Below are 19,440 nucleotides of genomic sequence, written 5' to 3'. Positions count from 1 at the left end.
CCCCACACTACAAGAAGGAGGTGGAAAAATTGGAAGGAGTCCAGCGGAGGGCAACAAAAAGAATTAGGGGGCTGGAACACATGACTTATGAGGAGAGGCTGAGGGAACTGGGATTGTTTAGTCTGCAGAAGAGAAGAATGAGGGGGGATTTGATAGCTGCTTTCAACTACCTGAAAGGGGGTTCCATAGAGGATGGATCTAGACTGTTCTCAGTGGTAGCAGATGACAGAACAAGGAGTAATGGTCTCAAGTTGCAGTGGGGAAGGTCTAGGTTGGATATTAGGAAACACTATTTCACTAGGAGAGTGGTGAAGCACTGGAATGGGTTACCTAGGGAGGTGGTGGAATCTCCTTCCTTAGAGGTTTTTAAGGTCAGGCTTGACAAAGCCCTGGCTGGGATGATTTAGTTGGGAATTGGTCCTGCTTTGAGCAGGGGGTTGGACTAGATGACCTCCAGAGGTCCCTTCCAACCCTGATATTCTATTACTCTAACTCACCCCTCCTTACTGAAGGCTGGCTGACTGCTGCCAGGCCCAGATTACACACTTCCCTAAAGAGCCTTATACACTGCAAACAGGACCAGGAAAAATCCTTGAGTGACAATTTACACCATTTCAGTACAGCACACCAGCTTCAATCCCGGCTGTGGATAACCCACCCAGGGGCAGAGCATCACACAAGCAGTGTTCCTATCCACTGCTGGGCAGGCAAACTGACCCCAGTCCTGTGACAGTGAATTCTGACTAGAAGCGCAGAAGGCCATTGTGAAGGGCAAGTGATTAAAATTGTCATTTATCTTTTTACAAAATCCACTGGTTAATTAGTCAAGTGTCCACAGGTATGAGTCCAGTGGCTTTAGCTGTACAGTACTGAGGGCTATTGGCTTTAAGGCTACTATATAAACTCCAGTGAATGATCGGTCCATTCAGTGGAGTCATAGAAATGTTTGTAACCAAACCCTGAACTCATCTGGTTTCAGACGGTTGCAAACCCGAAAGAACAGACTGGGTTTCCCAAGATTGACAAACCTTTTGGCAAAGCAGGGCTGGGTTTCAAGTGAAAAAAGGGCCCATTTATGGCTTTAGGTGCAATCTATACAGGACAGTCTCAGGCTACATATGGCTTTAGCCCAAAGATAGGCACAGCTCAGCGACTTGGCTGGGTTTCACTTTGAGTTTTGTTAATTGATTTGAATCTGAAACCCCAAGCAAAGCCCCATTGGGTGCACATCCCCATGGATGAGAATTGTGAGGAGTGTTTGGCATGAACCCCCATGCAAATCAGAATCCACCTACTCACTTCAACTCATATGGGGCACTGCAGACAGACTGGGGTTATTTCACCTGCTTTACATTCACAAAGGAGCATCTCCCCAGCGCTTAGGATTCTTATTCGGAGAGACCCATTACCCTTTCACATGGTGAACTTGGATTGCTGGAAAGGTATCCTACTTCTGACACCAGAATAAGAAGGGACTCCCAATGTCCCAGGGTGACAGGCATATGCCATAGAGGCAGGGGGACCCCTTTCTAGCCAGGCCAAACCTGAGTGGCACTGCAACCCCATATCATAGAATATCAGGGTTGGAAGGGACCTCAGGAGGTCATCTAGTCCAACCCCCTGCTCAAAGCAGGACTAATTCCCAGACAGATTTTTACCCCCATTCCCTAAATGGCCCCTTCAAGGATTGAACTCAAAACCCTGGGTTTAGCAGCCCAATGCTCAAATCACTGAGCTATCCCTCCCCCATGCGCCAGGTCATGATACCACTCACTCAAATTTGGCCTGGCTGCCCCTCTGTTATGAGCAAGTGGCATTGTGACCCGGCACGCAGAGTCATAATGCCACTCAGGTTTGGCCCGACCGCCCTCTTGTGATGGTGGAGGGGTGGCTGGGCCAAATTTGAGTGAGTGGTGCTACAAGGTAGTTCAGTTCTTCCCTCTCCCTCCAAGGACGTGACAGAGCTGTGTTAATGTCCTGCACTGCCTGACTCATCCCTTCCTCCGTGCACTAGCATTTCCGCTGGTCTCAGGACACACGAACAGACAGCTGCTGGAGCACCAGGGAAGTAAGCATACCACGGAGAACACCACAACTCACTTACCTCTGGTCCTGGCAGGCCCTGGAACCCTGAAGCACCCTTGACACCCATCATCCCCTAGGAAACAAGCCAACGTATTGAGGAGAGGATTAGGGGCAGACATGTCAGGCACAGGGCCACCTCATCTGCCTCTTTAAAGAGTCAAACCCAAGACAAGAGAGTCCCACCTCAAGGCACTCAGAACACTGGGACACTATTTACCGAAGTGCCGTGGCCATTCAACAAGGGTTTCTTCCCCGGGGGGAGAGTCTCCAAGCATTAAGGAGCTTCACCACACACCTCCCCATCCCCCAAAGGCCAGTAGCAGCAGCATTTTGACAGATGGGTAAACTGAGGTAGAGAGCGATTGAGTGACTTGCCCAAAGCTAAATGAATCAGTGTCAGAGCCAGGAATAGAACCAGTATTGCCCTATTCCCCATCATGTGCTTTAATCACCATAGATCACCCATCCTCATCCAACGACAAAAGGTATCCAAGTTAGGTCCCATCCCAGCTATGGGACAGTGTCTGCTCAGGAGAGCGAAGGGGCCGAATGGAATTGGAGCAATGCTGCCTGACAGAATCAAGAGGCACTGGAGGCTCAGTATTAGACCCGTGAGATGCTTGGCTCTTTTTGCCGCCTTTGGAGTGGGAGACCCTTGTTTCACTTCACACGGGTTCAAGTCTCCCTGAGTTCTGCTTTGAGTTTGGGGTTCAAGCAACCCCCTGACCTCAAAGCAAAGGTGACTACTGGGCAAGCGGAAAGAGAAGTGAGAGAGGAACCCTGGGAGGTGGTCAGAGGACAAGAGGAGCTGGTTTCTTTGCCAACTTACCTGAGCTCCAGCAGATCCTGAAGGGCCATTTCGTCCTTTCACCCCCTGAAACAGCAAAAAGCACAGACAGTGACTGAATAGCACAGAGGAGCTCAGGAAACCGTACCCTGTGCAGCAGAAAGCAGTGCTGGAGGGGAGGGGACACCTCATGCCTGCTGGGATCCTGAACCGGGCCAGAGCACAGTGAGCACAGACTGATCAGCACCTCCTTTTGCAGGGCTGGCAATGGGTCTGCTGAGTCACTGTGCCACCAAATGGATTTCCATTCTGTACCCCCCAAAGCCAGGCCTGGGGGGAGACACTGCCCTGACTGCACTCCAACCCGAGCCAGGGGGTCTTTTCCCTTCTCTGATGTAGGCTCTTTGTTGTGAAGAGGAACTACAGTCCAACCTACCCCCTCCCCCTCCTAAAACACAAGAGAGATGCGGAACAATGGGAAAGGTTGGCCCCTTCTTTAGGAAGGAGAAAGCAACGAAGAACTGAAGCAACCTGTACCAGGGCTGCAAGCTAATTCAGCACACAGGGGCTGCACAGACGTGAAGGTGCAGAGAGGAATCAGATTTATTTTCTGAGTGATGATGAGACTTGAGCAGAATTGGCTTCATGTCAGTGAGAGGGGAGCAAACGCCAGCATCCCTGCGACATGGCAGAATGCCTTGAGGCCATGGGGGATGCTGGAAGGCTTACTGCTGGAAGCCAGCGCTTCACATTAAAGTGACTCAAAAACACAGCAGCCAGCAATGTCTTTTGCATGGGTCTCATACCCACTGGGTCCCCGTGCCCAGGCTCAGAACAAGTGAACTCACCTTTGTCCCCTTTTCTCCTTTTTCCCCAGGTGGTCCGGGGTCGCCCAAGAACCCCTGAAACAGGTACATTGGAGACATGAGAACCACTGTAGAACTATGAACCAGCTGGGGGCAATCAGCCCGTTCCCTCTCTGAGGGCTGGTGGTTTGAATGCAATTAACATGACCCAAAGCTGGTCCATCTTAGGGCCCAGCAACAGCCTGGGTTACCCTTAGAGGCTGCCGTTAGCTTTAAAAAACGGTCTTCCAGCCTGGCATCAGTGATGTAATTACCTCATCGTCCATAAACCACTTGTGGCTCAGTGCATGAGGGTTGCTAAATAGGTGGGATTGCGTATGTTGGAAAGGCCTGCAAGCTCTTGACAAAAGAAATCGAAGTAGAACCACGTTCAGAGTTAAGGCTGCTACCCTGGATCCTTCACGCTTAACGGGCCTGGTGGTTTGTAGGCATGGCAGAGAGAACCCGACAGGCACAGTGAAGGACACAGGGGGAGCCTTAGAATTCTGGATATTTTTGATTTTTTCCCCCCAGGGCCAAATTTTCGAAAGTGCGCTGCTCCCAATCTGCCCCCACCATGCTGAGCACTGGGAAAATCCGGCCCCGATGGCGGGGGCTGAGCACATTGAAAAATCTGGCCCTATACCTTCAAGCGGCAGCACCAAAAATCCCCCAAGTTAATCGAGTCACGAATCCTTACATGCCCCCCGTTGAGCCCTGCAGGTCGGCAAGCGTCACTGCTGATGTACAGATGGTGACACTGACTCGAAGAGATTAGTGACAAGCTGTTCAGAAGAGGCCACTGACTCTGGGTGACTCCGTTTCTACGCGTCCAACCGGAGAGTCTTTAAGTGGCTGACTTTCAGAGACGCTCAGCTCCAGCAGAAGCCAATGGGCGCTGTGAGTGCTTGGCACCTCTGAAAATCAGGCCACAGGAAGTCTCAAAATGGGCCCCAGAGAGTGGAGGTATCCTGGGAAAAATTGGGCCCACGTGACTTGCCCAAAGTGACAGAGGCAAAAAGGAGACCTGGGATTTTAACTCAGGCCTTGCAGGCTCCCAGGCCCCTGTTCACTCCACTGGATCATGCTAACTTGTGGATCTAGAGTCAATTCCCCCTTCTCCCACAGGCCTTGAGTGAATTTGGCCCTGGGGAACAATCTCTGTTCCTCAGTTTCCCCAGCTAGGATAATAAAACTGCCCCACTTTACAGAGGGGAAGGGATATGAAGACAACTTCATTCATGTTTGTGAGTTCATATACTATATACTACAAGGATCAATACAAGATCTATGTATCTGAATAGAAAGAATTATTTCAGAATAATATTTTGAAGTAGTACTTTTTTTAAAATTTACTTATTTTAAAGATAAGGACAGTTTGTTTGTTTTTTTATTTAGCCCTTCAGACAATTGTGGTATGAATTGAATTGTTCTAACATATAAATCACACCAGACATGTCTATGGACCCTCTAACACAATGCAACAGGGATGGAAGCTGTTAAAACTGATGTCACAGCATTATCCAGATCATGAGCATTACTGGAAGGTAGGAGGAAGATGCTGATGCCAGTTTTCTAAAGTACTGTAAATAGGGGAATTTTCAAATGTGACTGAGAACCACAAGTCCCATTGAAAGTCAAAAGCACAAATGACAGTCAGGTGCCTAACTCCCACCGACTCTCAATATTCACAGGCAGAAACAGCAGGCAGGTGCCTAACTCGCATTGACATTTGGCGGGAGTTAGAAGGACATTATCAAAGGCACAACCCGCATGTGGGTGCATCCCTCTCACTGAAAGCCAATGAGAGTTAGGCACCTGCCTTCCATGTGTGCCTTTGAAAAATCTCCTCCCAGGTGTCTAATTGATCAGGCACGGTTGAAAATTCCACACTAAATGTTTTTAGAATTAATTTTTGTTTTTAAAAATCAGGGCTGACATTTCAGAAGCCACCACAGGGATTTAGATGCCCAATTATGATTAAAATGAATGGGAATTGGGTACCCAAATCCTTTAGGCAGCTTTAAAAAAATGCTGCTAAGGCCTTTGGCTTAAAAAAGAGAAAAGGAACCCAAACCAGTAGAACTCAATTTATTTTGCCTGAGGCAGGTCTACGCTTAAAACGCTGCCACTGCACCACTGGATAGCTTCCGTGAAGATGCCGACAGGAGGACTTCTCCCATCAGCATAGTTAGTCCATTTCCCCGAGAGGTGTAGCTATGTCAGCAGGAGAATTCTCCCATTGATTTAGTGCTGTCCACACCGGGGGTTAGGTCAGTTTAACTGCGTTGCTCTAGGGCATAGATTTTTCACACCCCTGAGAGACGTACTTATACCGACCTAATTTCCTAGTATAGACCTGGCCTGAAAGAACTTTGCATGGACATTTTCCATCCAGGCTGATAAATCCGAGGTGACTCAGAGGAGCTCAACCCCCTCGACAAGGATTCCCCCTTCCCTGCTGCCCACAGATCATTACCACCAGCTCACCTGATCTCCTTTCTCTCCAGCTGGACCTTGGTCACCCTTAAATCCCTGAGGGCCCTGGTAACGAGGAGGAAGGAATGGAAGACACAAAAGACCAGTTTATGCTCGTGAAACCTGAACTGACACAGCTTGTGTGGCAGAATGAGGCAGCAGTTCTCAAACCGCGGTGGTGATACTCACTGGGCCAAATTCAAGCCTGTGGTAAGTAGGTGCAACTCTGTTGGCTTCCCCCAAGTTGCTCCAACTTATATAGGCCATGGGCCAGTTTTTGAGCCTGGTACTTTCTCCATATTGCAGCCTCATGAGCAGGGCCAGATTAACGCTGTGGTGAACTAGGCGTGTTCACCAAATTCATAGGGAGCCCAAATGTGACCCCGTGTGCCAGGTTGCAATGCCACTCACTCTAATTTGACCTGGCCATCCTTCCGTCATGGTGAACAACTCTCCAAGCAGCAGCCAGTCCTAGTGGCTCCATTGCATGGCCAGTCCAGTTGTGGCCGGCGTGCTGCACAGTCGTTTGTTTTTATTTGTATTAGAAGATAGAGGCTCCAAAATGTATGTTCGTCTAGGGCCCAGTGATGGGTTAATCTGACCCTGCTCATCAGACCAGTCACAATTCTCAGACTCATGAGCCAATCAACTGTGTGAAGAGCTCACCCTGCGTTAATTCATCTGCATTCGTTTTATACCGAATGACTCCCCCCGAATGCTGAGCCCACGATCGATTCTAAAGCAGGGTTTCAGTGAAGAAATGTCATTTAGCCCTTCTGAGCTCTGAGCCCCGAGCCCCACCCACTTCCTGGGGCTCTGCCACCACTGCAGGTGCTGCACAGCTTTTCGGGCTCCCTCAAAGCAAGTCCAAACCATTTTTCAGCCTGTACTCTGCCCAATAAGCTCTGTCTCTCAGCTTCCTCTTAGAGCCTGCTTTCTTGCCGGCTGCTTCTTACCCCCACCAATTTTTTATCCCTCTCCATATACACCTCTCACAAGACCCTGAAGCAAAGTTTGCACTTTCCCAACTGAAGTCAGCATGCAAGGCTAGTTAAGGGCTGTTAGTTCAAAGAATTGACAAGCACCACAAAAGAAGTCAACAGAGCTTGTGAACTAGACAAGTGGATGGAATCCAGATTCTCTCTCATCTTTTTTTCCTTTCTCCCTCCTGTAAAAACCATCTAGAAAACTAAATGCAGCAATGCAATCAAGCACTCCAGGAGTTCAGGTTGCTCCAGAGACACTAACTATGTCCTGTTGAGCATATATGCTGTTCCTCTTTCCCTTGTTAAATGTGAACCTTCAAGGCATTATTATTATTAAAGTAGTGCCTAGAAATTCCAATTATAGTTAGAGTGGGCTTTTTCTTTGTTAAAGGAGGCAAATAAGCATATCAGTAGCATCAGCTTGAGCTTGCTGGCTGCCTATGCACTATCAGCTGGGACAATGGGCACTGCCTTTACCTCTTTGTTGCAAACTATCCCATGATATCCAGCCAGAGCATCCAAAACTCTTGGCAGTTTGACTTTGAAACATGGGATCTCTCCACATTAGTGCTAAGTGTTTTGTAACTAACTGGCCTATAACCAATTCTAACGAAGTGCAAAGTGATCCTTCAAGCTAATGTCCAGGTTCTCACCTGCTCTCCTGGTAACCCAGGTGGTCCAGGCTTTCCATCCATTCCAGGAAGCCCATCTGAGCCAGGGAAACCAGCGTGTCCCAGGAAGCCCTGAAGTCCAGACTCCCCCTGCAGAGAGAAAGCAGATGGATCAATAAGAGGCTACAGAGGAACACCACAAATGAAGCTCTATCTTACACTCCTGCCTCGCCATTCAGTTCTGCTTTAGGACTTAGTAAAAATATTTGTGCGTGGAGGGAGGAAATCAGCAGCGTCCAAAGAGGTGAAGAGTTTTATTACCACTGTAAACATGGTTAAGAGCCAAGGGATGGAGGTAAAGGCAGCACAGAAAGATTAACCAAAATCCTGGTCATTATGGATGGATAGTACATTATAGTAAAATTCATTGGCTACATGGCAAGAAAGGAAACAGAGGCAGGAGAATAGGAAAGAGAATAAAGGCGACATCAGGAGAAGGTCAAGCAAAGGCCTCGTCCATCTGTCTCAGCCCTAACAACTGCACACCGCTGACCGAGCTCAGAGGCTTCTCTCTGGCAATTCCAGGGGTGCAGCAGCCTGAACAGACGCAAAGACCTGGTTACCTTCAAAGGTTGCTTCTGCAGAGCCAAGAGCAGTTGCAGTTATGATTAGTGTAACGGTAGCATGTAGGGGCCACATCGGGCTACAGCCTGTGCAAACACATAATGACAGTCCCTGCCTCAAAGAGCTGATAATCTGAACAGACAAAACAATGTCAGTGGCAGAGCAACGTTCTAGCGACTGGACTCAGCGAAACTGCTGTGCACATGCTCGGTATGGGTCAGCCGTGCCTCCGCTCCCACTACACATGCTACCATGGCGACACTGATAATTATGCTCTCAACTCAATGAGAGCTAGTGTGCGTACATGAGCAGGGGAATCACACTCCTAGCTTGTAAGGTAGACGTAGTCTCAGTAACAGTAGCACCAGGGACAGAGGAAAGTCACAAATGTGAAAAACAACAGCAGCAAAACACAATGGTCCCAAATTCTGATTCCACCCTTGTGTTTGCGCGCATTTGCAGACGTCAGGCTTTGCTGCAGAGTCTGCGCTTGCCTTTAAAAACTAGAATGAAAAAAAATAAAAGTTTGTCAAGTCTGGTGTGAAGATCAACTACGCAACAGCAGGTTGCTAGGGGGGAAAATACCATCTCCACAAAAACAACCAACAATGACAACAAAACAGCGGCAGCAAAGACGGGTCAGCTCGTTTCCGGGCCATCCGGGGGCTTGTCATTATAAAGCAATGCCAATCTGTTAAAATGAAGCTGGAGCCAGAGGAATAAGCCCATTCACTGCTGGCCCAGCAGTGGTTTGGCTGTCTCTCCCAGAGATTGGTTAGACCTTCCCTCCTGGTGCAGCTCATGAAATGCCAGCCTGCCACTCATCGCCAATCTCTTCTCCAGGAACGAATGAACCAATATGTGCAAAACTAAAGACAGGCCCAATCCACATCAAACCCAATTGATCCATCTGGGGGAGTCGCTCCTCAACTACAACCACAATCATATAATCCCAAGGGCTCAAGGTCACGTCACTGTGGGGAAAGATTTCTCACATTCCTACCAACTAACGCTCTGAACCCCTCTGTACAGAGCATGATGCAAATTGGGACTCACCTCTTGTAATGGTACATATGCCAGGCACACCCTGCACTGGAACACGGCACTGAGGAGGGAGAGGTGTATCCGAGATGACGAGCGGGGAGGTGGGATATGTATGGAGGTGAATGGCATTTCTTCTTTCATGTAAATAGGATCAAAAGATGCTTGGCTCAAGTCCCAGTAGAGACCTGCACTTCATTACACAATATGTTACTAAATCAGTCTGGTGGTGTCTTAGCCAAAAAGCGCTGCTGTACATTATCATCATTATTGTATCCGGAGCTCCTAGGCGTCCCAGACATGGACCAGAACTGTCATGCTCCGTGCTCTACAGACAGCTCCAAAAGAAGGTTCCTACCCCAAAGAGTTTCCAATCTAATCTCCATGCCACCTGCACAACTGTACCCCAAAACGGTGGCATCGTTTTCCACTGGCTCTGCCCAGCGCTTGTTATTGGAACCTTGAGCTAAGGACGTGTTACCTTCTTCTAGAGTTGCAGAGCCACAGGACAGTACGAGCACAAAGCTCCACATAAAAGGTAGAACTCCACTGTTGAAACGTTCAAACCCATAGACATTGATTCAACGGCAGAGCTCAGCAGTAAGGCTGCATCCCTAAAATCAATGCAACAGCTGCCTGAGAAAAGACTCAGGAATTCAGGATTTGGTCTGTGATATGAAACCTTGTTGAGACGTCTCTGGTTTGCTGAGACTATACCCTTTGGAAAATAAACACGTCCACGTGGACAATGACAAAGAGCAGGTCCTCTACATGTGTGGGAGGCTAGTCAGTATATTCCACGTGTGTGCCACAGGAGGAGATCAACAGGTATCAGAAACAGAGGCTACATTCGAGGAACTAATGCAAGCACCAGACAAAGCTGCTCATTCAAACCTCAAACAATGCAGAGTTTTGCTTCCCTTGCAAATCTGGGTCTCTGTTCAGAGCTACAAAGTAACGGGAGCTCAGTCTCAACCCCCTAGCTGGGATGCAGACCCGCTTTTGAAGCACATCAGGGGCACAGCTGGACTCTGAGAAAAATGGTTCCTTTTCACTCCTGCACTAATCCCTCAGCAAACCCCCTCGCCAATCCTGTTTATGCGAATGGATGAATAATTTTTGGTACCATTTGATTAAGTTACACTGACAGCCTCCAAGGTTTACATTCTGTCTGCTTAACACGATTAGTGAAACCTTCCAGATGTTGGCAGCTGGTAAAATACACGGGAAGAACACTGTTCATGGCTACCGATTCCCCAGAGCTACCCTCCGCTGTTCTCCACAAACAGACGGGAGACATCTGGATTTACGGACCTAAAAAAGCTTTTCCATCTTGTAAAAGGTGAATCACTCTATGCCCCCTCTTTGCAAAGCCCAAACGGACCCGTGCACCAGACATCTTTGTTCAATTCCTCAGCCCGCAGTTCAAAAAAACACTGCAAGGAGCGACTACTTGGACAGGGCTTGGTGAGATAAAGCGGCAACAATGCACTTAGTCAGGAGTTAAAAAAAAAAAAAAGCCAACCACTTATCTGTGCTATCTAATCCCATGGGCTTTGGAGATGCTAAAACAGCTCCAGGCTCTTTGTCTCTGGGCCTCTGAGATGTCAGCGCTCTTCCAGCTTTGCTGTGCTATCTAGCAACCTCATGTTGAAAGATGCCCGGCACTGGCTCAGCAGAAGCTACAAGAATCTGCCCCCGAACTCCCCCCACGACTATGCATTCCATATGCAGATACCTGGGAAACCACAACTGTCTCTGCCCTAAACTCTCCAGTCTGGAAAAACATTTGAGACAGGGAGGACTTGGGGCCTACTAAGGATGGGGTAAACCAGTTCAGGAAAAAGGAATCATGCCCCGCGCTTTTTCACAAAACTCAAACCAGACAAACTGCCACACTGAGGGTATGGCTACACTTGCAGCTGTACAGCGCTGGGAGTTAAAGCTGTCTTCGTACAGCTGTGTAGGGAAAGCGCTGCAGTGTGGCCACACTGACAGCTACCAGCACTGCAGTGTGGCCACATTTGCAGCGGTGTTGGGAGTGGTGCATTATGGGCAGCTATCCCAGTGTTCAAGTAGCTGCAACGTGCTTTTCAAAAGAGGGGAGTGGGGTGTGACAGGGAGCGTGGGGGAGACAGAGAGAGTGGATTTTTGGAGCTGACACTGTGTCAAGCTCCCTGCCTTGCAAGTTCCGACCCTTTCCCCCACCTCTCTCTCATTCACTAAATGCAAATAGCCTTCTTTGTTTTTTTCCCCTCACAGACCAGATAAGCAGCTGCTCCGAAATGGACCCTCACCCCCCCCGCCCCCTGCCCTGCTTCTCTTCTCAAGCAAATACTAGCTGCGGACATTCCAAAGGGATCCCCCGCCTGCCTCATTCACAGCAAACAGGAGCTGTGTTTGTTTTTTAGCTAAGCAGCTCCGGGAGCCCCGAGTTCACAACAAAACAAAGAGAGGCATCACAACAAAACAGAGTGTTATCTTTACTTAAAAGCATTATGGGAAGGTTCCGGAGGTCAGTTACAGTGTAGTAAGATTAATCACTGTTTACACTGGCACCCCAGCACCAGCGCTGTTCTCTTTATTCCTCTCGTCGAGGTGGAGTACATGCAGCGTTGTAGCCAGGGAGATACAGCGCTGTATGTGCCTTGCCAGTGTGGACGGGGAGTAAGTTACAGCGCTGTAAAGCCACCACCAGCACTGTAACTCTCAAGTGTAGCCAAGGCCTGAGGTTTGAAACCAGTCAGTTCTCTCCTGGCTCTGCACGGACTTGATCTGGCTAGGATCAGTATGAGAAATATCAGCCAGCCTCATGCTTGCAAACACGAGGAGGTTTGCATAGTTCGGATCATCAGCTGAGTGCTTCTCCTAGCAAAACCTTTTAAAGTGCTAATGTTTACTTTGCAGTCTGGCTAATTCACCTTTGGCTTTGATCCCCACAGGCCCAAGAGATACCATCTTTGCCTGCATGCCTCACTAAAACAGAGAGACTGCATCTGGGGATTAACGGCGGGAATTGAGAAAGACCATCTACAGCTTCTCCAGTGGTACACAAGACTCTGAGCACTTCCAGGTTGTGCTGGGGGTGGGAGTGTTCCCTGCAGAGCTCCATGCTGCTCTGAGGCACAAGCCATGAAGCACTAGCTACATCAGCAACTGGAACATAGTGACCTTAGAGAAATCAGGACAAATATATCACCCAAAAAATAACACTAAAACTCATTGACAGGCCTGTTACTCCTCCATGGAGCTCTTTGTGGAATCCAGCTAGAAACCAAGGGAAAAAACTGCCAATGACCTAAATTTGCATGTATCAAGCTGAGAATCTCTCTCCCCCTCTCCTCCTAGACCTACAGGCCAGAGGAGACATCTCGCTCGGAAAGCAGAAGCAAGAGGAACGGACAGCTGATTCCTCTGAAAGTGGGGGCGGGGAGGGAGAGGAGAAAAATGAATGAAAGGGAGCAGCATGGCGAAGGGAAGCAAAAGGGAACTGCGGGTAGATCGGATGTTATCACTGGGAACATTGTGGGATGAGGAAAGCTTGGGAGAGCAGAATTAAAGAGGCATCGTTACCAGACTGGTGATGCACTGCCAGAAAACAGTATAACAGGGAGGTCAGGGAAAATCTACTCTCTCTTATAACTGTGAAGGCTGGACCCGCAGCAGTTAAAGACAAAAGAGGCTTCTTGGGGGAGATGGGTGAGAACCAGGAACTGAAGAGGACAGTCACTGGGAAGAAAGAAGAGAACAATCACTGAAAGAAGCGGACAGTCACTGGGAAACGGTCGAGTGTTTGGTGAGAAGAGGCTCAGAGAAGAGGATGGTTTTTAATTCAGAAAAAAACAAACACCTTTTTGTGAACTAGGTACAGATCAAGAATGCGGGTTTCAAAGCCATCTAGGGGATTTGGACACCTGATTCCCCCTGTGTTTTAATGGGATTTGGGTATTCAAATCCCTTAGACAGCTTTGAAAATCTCAGCTGAATTTTGCAGAGCGGTTTGCTCAGTCCCAGCTGAGAGAGTGAGGATACCTCACCCCAGCATGAATAAGGAGGAAAGAAGGGCATAGGCTGGGACTGCTCCTATCTGAAGGGAGAGAGAGAGACAGGAGCAGTTGAGAGGTTGATTCAGAGTTGTCTGGAGTTAAAGCTTAGTGGAAGAGAAGGATGCTTTCCAGGATTTGCCCTAAAGATGATTGACAGAGCAGGTTTGGAATGACACACACAAGTAAATGAACAGAGCTCAAACCCCAATTTCAGCCACTTCCTATAGACAAGGGGTTCAGTTTTTAGTGAAGGTGTCACTTGCTGCATCTCTACTGATGCTTCTAATGAAGGTCCAGGATCGCCATCCCAGTGCTAGTACACGTATCTCTTTGAATGGGTGACGATGACTGGGGTGGTTACAGAACTCATGACAATGACAAGGACTGACCAAATCACACTGGCTCAAGCCAGTCCCGCCTGGGGCTGGAGGCGGGTGATCACTCACAGCAGATGGAGCAAAGGAACAAACACAAGACACAAATATCCAGCAAGGGGAATCCTGCCCTCCACCTCTTGTCCTGTCTCCAGCGAGCCAATCTCATCCCCATCTGGTATTTCAGATGAACCCACAGGCCATTCCCCCTTATTGCAGCGCAATTTGTGCATGCTCCGTATCTCCGAATCACGCCCTCTGTATGTACAGCTGCCCACCAGCAGGAGGCCAACCCTGACACTAGAATATGTCTTACTGCCCTAGCGTTTGGAAGGTCACATACCTGGACTGGGCTAACACCTACCTGAGACAGCAGCTATAGGCAGCCAGCACTTACCATATACCCCAACTGGCCTTTATCTCCTGGCTCTCCTGGATATCCGGGCGGACCCTGCACACACAGAGATCAAATCAATGCACGTTAGACTTTCCCCCAGCAAGCCCGGATCATGTTGCAGTATTGACCGTGCTGAAAGAATGTTGGGCCTTGCAGCCTTGTTTAAAGGCACCATTATAGGGGAGACAATGAACAATACACAAAGGTAAAATTGGCAATCTCAGTCACATGCTGTGTGACAGGGTGATCCTCATCACAGCTCTCTGAATGCTCGGTGGAAACTGCCCTTGTGTGCTGTTCTGCCTGTATTCCCCTGCTTTATGGCAAAGGCACCACCAAGTACTCAGCCACAGGCTGTGGGAGCAAACTCTCTCTCTACTGCTTATAATTCTCTTCTGGAGACTAGAACATAAGACGAGATGTCTTCCCCATCCTTTTCTCTCATTCCATTTGGCTTCCACAAATTTCCTGTTATACAATCCACGTACCTTCCGAGGCATATTTATAATACACCTTGTCAAGAGCACACCTGTCTTTTTCCCTGTCTGTGCACCAGCACTGTCAGTTACATCAGCAAGCTTAGGGACACCATTCGTTAATTGTGGCTGAATAGTCAGCAGAGAGAATGCAAGAGCACCAGAACTGACTTGGTGTAGGTCCTTTAATAAACATCACTTTAGAAAAAATCCTCCTCAGGAATGGATATAAAATATTCATACAAATAGTGTGTTGCAAGATGAAAGAAAGTTTCTTTAAGATACCTTTGGAATAGTACTTCACACCAGCCAGGTTACTGAGAGAGAGTGAAAGGGAGAGAAAGAAGGGGATATATGTTGGAGAAATTGTGGTGAAAGAGGAGATTTTATACATAGTGACAGACATGTCCAGTCACTAGGGAGTATTGGCATGCAATTCCTAACCAAATAGCACAGATTGTTGAACATTTATTACCAAATGATCATTTAGGGGATGTCTATACATCAAAGAACAACCCGTGGCTGGCCCGCGCCAGCCGACTCTGGCTCACGGAGCTCAGGCTGTGGGGCTGTTTCATTTCTGGGCTTGGGCTGAAGACCAGGCTCTAGGACCCTGCTGAGAAGACATTCCCTTAGCAACCCTCCTCTCTAGTAGGTACAGTCACCCAATAGAAGTGAAGAATTAATCTCTCAACTGCTAGTAGCTGCCAGCATACTGAGCAGTGACTGCCTCCCACAGGAAAAAGAAAAGCAGTCCCAAATGAAGGGAATGGTTCAAAAGCCAAGTACATACACAACAGACCTGCCAAAAAGAGGACAGAAATGTGGTCACCCTATCTCATAGAACCGGAAGGGACCTTGAAGGTTACGGAGTCCAGTCCCCTGCCTTCACTAGCAGGACCAAGTACTGATTTTGCCCCAGATCCCTAAATGGCCCCCTCAAGGATTGAACTCATAACCCTGGGTTTAGCAGGCCAATGCTCAAACCACTGAGCTATCCCTTCCCCTTTTCAGCACTCTCAGAGGAGAAGGACTGTTCCCTAGCCAACAAGCCAGAATCTTTAGCTTGACTATTAACTTGATCCTAAAAAGTAACAAGTAATGTAAAATGTCATATGTTAATGTTTTATTGTAACTTTGCCTAAATAAAAAGTGAAAAAAACATATGGGGGCATTGTTGCTACGGAAAACTTAATGCACCAATTACATAGCCAGCAAAACAAAGAACAGATACATAGCTATTGGGTTACCAGCTATTCGATACTCAGAAAAAGTACAGTCGCCGGCAAAACAACCAGCCCACCTATCCAATTTTTTTGAATTTTAATACTGGATAGAAGTGCCTGGTTTGACATGCAGGTGTAGTCAGAAATGACCTGAAGCAACACATCCTGGGTAGTGTAAAGAGGATCACTTGGTAATATGGTAACACCCTGTTCAACAGAGATCTGATGAGATCACTGTCTAATGATTCTCTGCACAAAAGCTCACTGTTGTAATGATTATCATTTTGTCTCTTGATATGGACATGGCAACGATCTGTAAACCTAATATAACTTCACACAGAGTCACCGTCTCAAAGTGTGGTCTCTCGAGGGGATTCAGCTTCTCCTGACTGACCCGCCTTAGTTTGCTCTCAGTCTGGCCAGTTCCTGGATCCTCATCTCCAATTAAGCCTGCCAGCCCTTTGCTCTTGCAGCCTCCTTTAGTCTCCTGGCTGTTTTCCGGGAGGCAGCCTGGTGCAGGGCTGTCGCCACGTTGCCAACCCAGACCTTCCAGCAATTAATTTGGCAACTGAGCTTTGATTATCAGCAGGTAAGTATGCCCAGTGGTCTGTGATGGGATGTTAGATGGGGTGGGATCTGAGTTACTACAGAGAATTCTTTCCTGGGTGCTGGCGGGTGAGTCTTGTCCACATGCTCAGGATTTAACTGATCGCCATATTTGGGGTCGGGAAGGAATTTTCCTCCAGGGCAGATTGGCAGAGGCCCTGGAGGATTTTCGCCTTCCTCTGCAGCGTGGGGCACGGGTCACTCGCTGGAGGATTCTCTGCAGCTTGAGGTCTTCAAACCACCATTTGAGGACTTCAATAACTCAGACATAGGTTAGGGGTTTGTTACAGGAGCGGGTGGGTGAGATTCTGTGGCCTGCGCTGTGCAGGAGGTCAGGACTAGATGATCATAATGGTCCCTTCTGACCTTAAAGTCTATGAGCCTCCCCTTCCTTAGCTGTACTCTGCCCTTTATTGCAGACCTTGTTTCCTCAATTGGGTTCAGCTGTGGGTGCCTACACCTCCATGACTGGCAGCTGTGTGGCGTTGTGATCAAGCTGCTTGCTTGTAAACCAGAGAGACTCTCCTCTCTCCATGCTCAATATGGGGTTAGTAGGCCCCGTCTCTCTGTCTCTCTCATACACACGATCTTCAATGAGTGTAAATGAGCATTATTTCACTGAAGGAGCTATGCCAGCTTACGCCAGCTGAAGGGCTGGGATGGGCTTTCAAAGAAACCTAAGGGAGTCAGGCATCCAACTTCAACTGATTTTCACCTAGCTACAACTTTTTTGAAAATCCCAGCACTGAAGCTGTAGTTATATCAAGACAAACAATTGGACAGTAACAAATGTAAAGGCAGCTCAATTATTTCTCCAGTAATTACAATGGAGGGAGAGAGTGCCATAGGACACAGGGTCACCCCAGTCCCGGACAGGTCTCTCAACTGGTAAACAATTACATCAAGCCTTTATACTTTTGTTACAACAATTTCTAGCAATCATGGAGACAGTAAAAAAAAACATTTGCATTTGTTTATACATAAGCCTCTTTGCTATCTTATTTGTCTCACTACTAGAAAAAAGCAAGACTGCATATTGCAAGATCGTAATAACTTTCACACGGTTCACTCTGTCTTACATTATCTTGCTTCTACAAATCTCACGTCATTAGGGTCACAGCTAGCCTAACTCATGCTAACTAACTAACATTCATTAAGATCTCTTCAAATCCTTGTTAATTATTAATTGGCTTCCACACTATGAAAGCAGAAACGTCTGATGGGATAACTGAGGACTAGGCTTCTTTGGACATGTTTAGAGGGGATTTTTCATACTTACAGGTAATCCTGGTTTCCCTGGATGCCCCGGCAGCCCACGTGGTCCTGGATGTCTCTAGATTTAAAAAAATAAAGGCAAACGGTAACATATTTTAGAGATCAAAACTATTTGGAAAGAGACAAGACTCCAAATGGTCATACAGAAAAAATTGGAGAGACCATGTTAGAGGATTTAGAGCACAAAATCCATGCAACACATGGGGTGGAGGAATGGTATAATACAGACAAAAGGACTGTGAAATGGGCAGAATAATTACATGGGTTTCTTTAAAAAAAAAAAAAAGGATTCATTTCTGACTGATTCTGAAAATGAATGGGGAGCCAGCAGAGGTTCTGGAAGACAGAGCTTCTAAGGGGTGTTACACTGGATTCCCATCTCTTGTTTCCATGAACCTTCAACCCTAGGCTTAACTATGAGCCAAAAGTGCAACCCAGCCACTTTCCTGATGTACTCTGGTGGCAGTCTCCCATTTTCCTACTTTAAGGGGTCATTAAGACCATCTTGTTTGACCTCTTGCATAACACAGGGCAGAGCATTTCCCCCAATGATTCCTGGGCCAAGCCTGTCACTTCTGTTTGAGCTACGGCATCTCTTTTAGAAAGACATCCAGTCTTGATTTTTTTTTTTAAATTCAGGTGCTGGAGAACCCACCACATCCCTACGTAGACTTAACAGGAGACACTCACCGGCCAGCCTGCGTGGAGAAGCTGGTAAAATGAGGATTGCTAAAAGGAGAGGAGGGAAAAAAGAGAGAATGTAAAAAAAACCCAAACATGTCTATTATACCAACCAAAGAATGGCACGTGCTTCTGTCGCCATGACACCAGGAGCATTACTACCCTCCTGTCAGCTTCACGATTGCTATCACATTGCATGAGAACACCCACTCAGGGTGTGTCTACACAGCAACTAGACAGCTGTGACTGACTGGTTTGGGCTCGCAGGACTCTGGCTGTGAGGCCATTTCACTGCTGGGTTGATGACCGGGTTCGGGCTGGAGCTCAGGCTCTAGGACCTGCCGAGTGGGAGTTTCCCAGAGCCCAGAAGTCTACACCGCCAAGAAACTGCCCCGCAGCCTGAGCTCCGTGAGCCCAAGTTGGCTGGCACGGGCCAGCCGCTGGGTTTTCTTTGCTGTGTAGACATACCCTAAAGCTGCCGCTCTTCTTATGTATCAACCCGGCAGCACCCACTCTGTGCTAAGAGCTTTCCGCCCAGGCCCCGAAGAGCTCACAGTCTAAAGACAGACACAAAGAGAAAGGGTTACAACATATCAGTGCAGTGGTCAGGCAGGTGCTTGCCAAGTCTTGACAAAATAACGTTGACATGTCTCCCCCCACTCCTCTCCCCTGCCCAATAATGCCTCATAGTCATCGGTACAGGTCAGCTGCTTTCTCTGCAGGTGTCAGAGCAGATCTGGGGCTTCAGAAGGGATTTGGATGCGGCGAGAGGAGGCCTCGTGAATGAGCTCTGAAAGGCGATTCTGCTCCTAGCGGGCCGCATGGTGAGGTTGATGTGAAAAGCCGAATCGACAGGTGGACGAGGCTGGCATTGTTGGTGGAGCAGACAGGTTGGGAGGCAA

At 48.0% G+C, this 19,440-nt stretch overlaps 1 protein-coding gene and 1 long non-coding RNA gene across 2 annotated transcripts in view; one reads left to right on the top strand and one right to left on the bottom strand.

Moving 5' to 3' along the window:
- Positions 1-19,440, bottom strand: part of COL27A1 (collagen type XXVII alpha 1 chain) — a 242,049-nt gene that overhangs the window by 73,827 nt on the left and 148,782 nt on the right. The window contains exons 11-18 of the mRNA XM_044993151.1: positions 18,548-18,586; positions 17,862-17,915; positions 14,275-14,328; positions 7,835-7,942; positions 6,208-6,261; positions 3,721-3,774; positions 2,915-2,959; positions 2,105-2,158 (exon numbers count right to left, since the gene is read on the bottom strand). Coding sequence (XP_044849086.1) covers positions 2,105-2,158; positions 2,915-2,959; positions 3,721-3,774; positions 6,208-6,261; positions 7,835-7,942; positions 14,275-14,328; positions 17,862-17,915; positions 18,548-18,586 — 462 coding nt within the window. The remainder of the gene's footprint in view (positions 1-2,104; positions 2,159-2,914; positions 2,960-3,720; positions 3,775-6,207; positions 6,262-7,834; positions 7,943-14,274; positions 14,329-17,861; positions 17,916-18,547; positions 18,587-19,440) is intronic.
- LOC123352693 lies at positions 1,886-13,506 on the top strand. The gene is made up of 5 exons (XR_006574256.1): positions 1,886-2,068; positions 3,750-3,783; positions 5,116-5,264; positions 6,228-6,405; positions 12,400-13,506. It is a non-coding gene; the product is annotated as an uncharacterized LOC123352693 (long non-coding RNA).

The sequence above is a fragment of the Mauremys mutica genome, chromosome 18 (genome assembly GCF_020497125.1).
Source record: "Mauremys mutica isolate MM-2020 ecotype Southern chromosome 18, ASM2049712v1, whole genome shotgun sequence".
Classification (NCBI taxonomy): Eukaryota; Metazoa; Chordata; order Testudines; family Geoemydidae; genus Mauremys; species Mauremys mutica.
The sequence above is the reverse complement of the archived record's forward strand: the minus strand, read 5'-3'. Positions and strand labels throughout refer to the sequence as shown.